This window comes from Chenopodium quinoa, unplaced genomic scaffold (genome assembly GCF_001683475.1).
Source record: "Chenopodium quinoa cultivar QQ74 unplaced genomic scaffold, ASM168347v1, whole genome shotgun sequence".
Taxonomy (NCBI): Eukaryota; Viridiplantae; Streptophyta; class Magnoliopsida; order Caryophyllales; family Amaranthaceae; genus Chenopodium; species Chenopodium quinoa.
In genome coordinates this window covers 3419923-3426377 of record NW_018743021.1, presented here as the reverse complement: position 1 = coordinate 3426377, position 6455 = coordinate 3419923, and the positions used below count along the sequence as shown (strand labels likewise).

Here is a 6455-nt window from a genome sequence, read left to right as displayed (position 1 = left end):
ATAAATTGCTAAATAATATCGCACAAAAAAATGCCAAGGCCTAATTAAAGATCAGCAACGTCGCCACAAAACCAGCCCTTAGAGAGAAAGATACGTAGTAAAATATTAGTCAACCAAGAACAAAGGGAGCATTGTACTGTATTCGTTAATCTTGACAAACAAAATTACAAAAAGATAGATATGCATGTTCATGTACGACGTTGTTATAATTCATGTGTATTAGTAGTGTATAATAATGATGAAACACACATTAAAAGTATAAGATGTTATGTATCTTTGCATGCATGGGAGTGCCCACAAATACCAAGATAATTAATCAAATGATTAGTATCGTTGCATGGCGTTGTTAGTAGTATTATGTTATAGAGTACTTCCATGCAGATCTCTTAATATCATTACAATTTTACTTTACTTTGTGCATGGCAATTTCCTCTTTTCTCTCATTATTTACCAATTTCACCTTATTAATCATTATTAGTGGGGGCATCAAGTTTAGAGAAGTGCTATAATTGTTACTCCGTATGTATGTATGTATGTATGTATGTATGTATGTATGTATGTATAACACCTTTTATTTCTTTTCTTACTTCGTAGAATACAAAAAAAGTTTACTTTTTAATTTGAGAAAAGGATCCATGATAGTATCGTAATAATTCATACGGATAAAGTTATTATTAGTGTTAATAAAGCTAGTATGGGATTTGGTTATAACATTTGCCACTATTATTACATTTTCTTGTAAATTACCCTTTTCATGAACTTATCGCACATACAAATAGATATGGTTATAATTTTATGCATACATTTCATATAGTCATTACATGCATGTTCCGATCCTTTAACTCTTATTTTTACTTGTAACACTTTTTTTTTTTTGGTTATTAATGTATTACTCCAGTCCGCATTAAAATGAATTCACTACAACTTTCAACTATGAATAAACAAATATACATATAAATCTAACTAGTTATTAGCATCGGCAATGTCCTGATATGTCGTAAATTTATAAAATTAATAAAGATGGATAATGTTAAACAATTATTATTGAGTAAGCGAAAACTATAATAAGTCTATACTTCATATTATATTTCACTAATATATACTACATATATTATTAAGGTATGATCTGAATATTTATTATTTGGTATGGTATGATATTACGGAGTATTTAATAATTTGACCAACTAAACTTTGACTGCATTTTAATACTAATCTATAAAGAAAAACATCATCAAAATAAATCTTATTAGATTCGTCTTATTATAAACTTTTCAAATAAGTAATTTTTGTAATACGCGTAATTAACAGTATTTACAATAAGTAAATGATAATTAAAAGTTATGATCTGATCTGAAATTATTAAGGAATAAGTAATAAGTATCTGAAATAAGTTGAAGAGAACAAGTCCTATTTAATTTTTATAATTTATACTTATTGATAATTTATTGATAATTAAAGATATAATAGATTGTAGTTAAACATATGTATCAATATGGACATCAACACATTACAAATGGCAAAGATGAATTAAGGTATTGTGGCGGAATTAGCTTGTTCATGTTGTGTACTACTCGTATATCCTAATGGTCTCTCTAGAGACCAAAAGTGGTTAGTGGTTTTCCTATCTCAAAGAATGAACTCTTGCTTATGTTGGGTAATTACTGTAATGTATTACTCATTGGTAAACCAACACAATGGCAGCTGTATTTACCTGTTTAAACACATTAAAAAACTAATAAAAAAAATTAAAAAAAAATAAAAAAAACAAAACAAAAAAGGTTTGATTTTCAAACATTAGAAAGACTAATAAAAACGTTGAACTTGTAAAAAATATGATGATGATCAACCACTTCAGAGCTACACACTTTTTCACTAGTTACAAACAGAGGAATGTAAACTCTCTCTCCTCCTCTCAAATACTAATACGTGCTTTTAGGGAGCACTGGCTTTAATCAGTAGATTTAGATTTCAACTTTTAGCTTTTGTAGATTCTTGATGATTTTAAGGTGAAACATTGGACTTTGTCATATAATTAATCATATTTTACATCCAAAAGTTGCTTTAATTCAGCATTTCGAAGCTTATTGAGTTATTGGTGTAATGGTCTTCTAACCTTTATATCAAACTTTTTTTTTGTCAAAGCAGTTATAAATTTTTTGCTTGTTTTTTTTTTAAAACTCCATATGCTTAGTCTTGGTTAAAAAATAAAAACACTACTCCATGTTACTAGTATACTTTGTTTTTGGCAAACAACTATGGATCAACAAGAGTGTTAACTCCACTTACCTTTTGTTGTACTATGTATTAAAGTCAAATAAATTGTCTTAAACTTTGTGACAAACAAAATGTTACAATTAGGCCCTGTTCTCTTCACCTTAAAAAAATAATATTAAGTAAAAATAATTTCAGTTCAGTAAAAATAAGTTCAGTTCAGTAAAATTAATTTCAGTTCAATAATTACAGTAAAATTCAGATTTCTTAAAGAGGGATTATAATAGGAAAATTAGTAAAAATAATTTCAGTTCAGCAAAAATAATTTCAGTTCAGCAAAAATAATTTCAGTCAGTAAAATTAATTTAAGTTCAGTCAAAATAATTTAAGTTCAGCAAAATTAATTTCAGTTCAGTAAAAATAATTTCAGTTTAGCAAAATTAAGGTGAAGAGAACGGGGCCTTAGGGCTTGTTCTGATTGACTCAACTGAATATTTTATGAGAGAAGGAAATTAAGATAAGAACTGAATTGAACTGAACTTATTGAAACCGAACTCAACTAAACCGAACTAAAAATAAGCTGGAGAGAACATGCCCTAAGCTGAATTGAACTTATTAGAGCTGAACTGGACTGAATTGAACTGAATATTTTATGAGAGAAGGAAATTAAGATAAGAATTGAACTGAACTGAAGTAAATTGAACTGAAAATAAACTGAAGAGAACAAACCCTTATAAACACAATGAGTGTGTTTTGTTTAAACTTATCGAAACAAATCTTCATTTAATTGAAGTTCCTCTAGTTATTTCCTTAGATATTGCAACAATTATTACAAATTTTGTATTATTTCACACACAAGTAATCATAAAACTAATACTCGTATTTAAAATGTAAGCATTGATACAAAGATAACAGTATAATACATTACAAAGTATCTGAGTTATGAGAATTTGTGTTCAAAGATTCTAATTTTGACCCATAATATTACTATTGGAAATGCCTAAAAAAAAAAATTATTGGAAAAATTTCAAAGGACATGCAAGTACCTCTTCAGTAGATGTGTTTAAATTTAGTACCGATTAAAACTACTCCGTATATATGAGTAATAATACTCCATATAATTTTTTAAAAAATATACTGTATTTATTGACGATTGGGGTAAAAGGTTTATAGATTTTTGACCCACAGAAATTTAAAGAGGCAAAATTTATTTGATTTGGTGCAAGCTATAGAAAATGTAGATTTTTGTTTTACTAATGCCTGACAAGATAAAAACAGATCAGTCTTTTATAAGCATTTGCCATAAAGATGAATCTGAAGTTAACCACTCATATTGATCTTCCTCTCATTTTTATTTTGGCTGTTTCCTCTCATTTATTAATGTCACTTTTATTACTTCATGTAGTTACAGACCTTTGACCACCAGCTTTGACTAGCATCTGATTGAACTTTGAACTACACTGTCCCTACATTATGTCCACATCAACTTCTAAAAAGGACATCATCTCAATTCACAAGAAATTAATATAATTATTCCTACTATCAAATTATATTCCCTCTATTTCATCAAGGTTACGCTTACACCTTTAATACTACGTATTTCATTTAAATTACTTACAAAATTATAAAAATAGATTATTATAACTATTCCGTATTATATAGTAAAATAGGCTCATTAGATTATTTTCACTTCAGTTTAGTTCAGCTCTAATAAGTTCAGTTTATTTCAACTCCTAATTTCGTTCTCTCATTATTCATTTCAGTTCGCTTCACTTCAGTTCAGCTCTAATAACTTCAGTTCAATCAATGAGAATATGCCGATATTTTCCTCCATTACTCCCTCTCTCACTAAAATTTTAACATGATTATATTAGTGAAATTTTACAATTAAAATTTTAAAAATTTAATGTATTTAGTGGGACAGTCTACGAGGTACGGATATAGTAATAATAATATACCCCAAGAAAAAAAAGAGAGATATTGTGACAGAAGACCCATATTTTCCTCCATTACTCCCTCTCTCTCTAACTTGTTCATTTTATCTTGAATTGAGAATATTTCTTGTAAACAACATTGCATGCATAATCAAATTCCTGATCAATGGCAATGAGAGAGTACAGAAAAGGGAATTGGACAGTGGAAGAGACTATGATTCTAATTGAAGCAAAGAAGAAAGATGATGAAAGAAGGAAGTTTAGTAGATCAAAACAAACACTTCAAATTTCAACTCCTACTAGTAGTGGAAGTACTAGTAAGCCAGTGATAGAGTTAAGGTGGAAATGGGTTGAAGAATATTGTTGGGGAAAAGGCTGTTTTAGGAGCCAAAATCAGTGCAATGATAAATGGGATAATCTCATGAGAGATTACAAGAAAGTTCGAGACTACCAAAAGAACCTTCCTGAACCCGAAACCGAAACCGAGGGTGGAAGTGGTACTCTCAACAAGTCTTATTGGAGTATGGATAAGGTTGAAAGGAAAGACAAGGGTTTGCCTACTAATATGTTGCCTCAGATTTATCAAGCTTTGTATGACGTTGTTGAGACTAGTATTAGTGCTAGCTCCACTCCGACTCCGAGTTCTGCTACTACAACCGGCCAATTTTTACTGCCTTCTCCAGGGCTTGAAATGCAGCAAACTCCGTCATCGGTGCCGGCATTGCAGCTGTCTCCGCCTCAATCTATGCTTCCTTCTCCTCGCCTGCCGCCGCTATTGCAGTCTCCTCCGTCCTCGGCTTTTCTCTCTCCTCATCAACCGCAGCATCATCCATCGCCTACACTAGGTAATTTATTGTAAAATCTCCTTAATTTATTTTTCAAATTGGTTATTATTTCATGTTACACTAATATAAGTTTGGCCTAATAGTGGGGAAATTAAATGTACCTTAAATTAGTTTTTCAATTTTAACTAGGGACACTTTAGAGGTGGGACTCAGTCCTTACTCGTCCAGTCTTTCCCCACTAGATCCTAAAAAGCTATTGGTAATCGTTAACTCAGATTGGTGTGTGGGGGGTTTTAATTCGATAGGACAATTTTTCTTACCTAGCTATTCAAAAATAAATGTTAATTACTCTTTCGTATTTGATGTTGGACTATTCCAAATTCAAAGTTAATTAGAATTATATACTTCCTAGATAATAATTTTTTTTGTCTGAATTCTAAAAATGAAACAAACCAATTTATTAGTGATATCAATGTTACAATGACACTACCAAAATTATTTTATTTACGGAAATGTTATCCAATTACAAATGTTGCATAACATGATAGTGATGTTACAATATATGTACTGTTGGGTGATCACCAGAATTTGAAACAAGCCAGTATTCACATGATCCAGAATCATCACCAGCTAAGAGAAGAAGAAAAGAAGAAGCCATGGCTGCTGCTACTCATACAGCGGCCGAAGCGACCGCAATGAAGGCAACAACAACAACAGCAACAGCAACGCTAGAAGAAGTAAGCACGGCAATAAGTAGGAGTGCAACAATGATAACAGAAGCAATTCAGGCAAGTGAAGAAAGAGAAGAGAGAAGACACAGGGAAATGATGAACATACAAGAATCAAGATTAAGGATTGAAGAATCAGAATTAGAGATTAATAGACAAGGTTTTAATGGGTTAACTGAAGCAGTCAATAGGCTTGCTACCTCCATTTTTACTTGGGCTAATTCCCACAAAAATCAACAGGGTCCTTCCTAATTATTTTTTAATTAAGTCCCTTCATTGATTAATTTCTAAATTAATTATTTTGGTCTTTTATGAAAATATATTATTTTAAAAGGTAAATTGGCTTCTAAACCTTCTCTTGTTGAATTAAGAACCATATAGTGGATTCACATACACTTGTCAAATTGGTTCAAAAAATGAAAAAATTATGTGAATTGTGGAATTTTAGCTAGGGGAATTATGATAAGAGTAGTTAAAAAAAAATAGATTTTTTTGTTTTTAATGAAAGTTAATTGGTCTTTCATCTTATCTTTGCCATTGACTTGAAATGTGTTTGAAAAAAGCTGCAATTTCAATTACTGGTACTTGAATGAACTACATTATTTTTTTATTTTTTTTTGGGTATGATTGTAATTTTAATGTACTTGTATGATATTACCCTGGATAAGATCCAGGTAAGAGCCATCTCTTGCTGCCTTCTTTTCTCTATCCTTGTTTAGGAACCGTTTTTAAATACTTGATCCATTTTTCCATAAGTGGAGAAATTGGATAAAATAATAAAATATGAGATAATGGGG

General features: G+C 30.3%; 1 protein-coding gene across 1 annotated transcript; it reads left to right on the top strand.

The window, feature by feature from the left end:
* Positions 1-4012: 4012 nt before the first annotated feature.
* On the top strand, positions 4013-6186 carry LOC110730010. The gene is made up of 2 exons (XM_021909792.1): positions 4013-4990; positions 5516-6186. The coding sequence occupies exons 1-2, from the start codon at positions 4312-4314 to the stop codon at positions 5908-5910; spliced, it is 1074 nt and encodes a 357-aa protein (XP_021765484.1). The 5' UTR covers positions 4013-4311; the 3' UTR covers positions 5911-6186.
* The last annotated feature ends 269 nt before the right edge of the window (positions 6187-6455 follow it).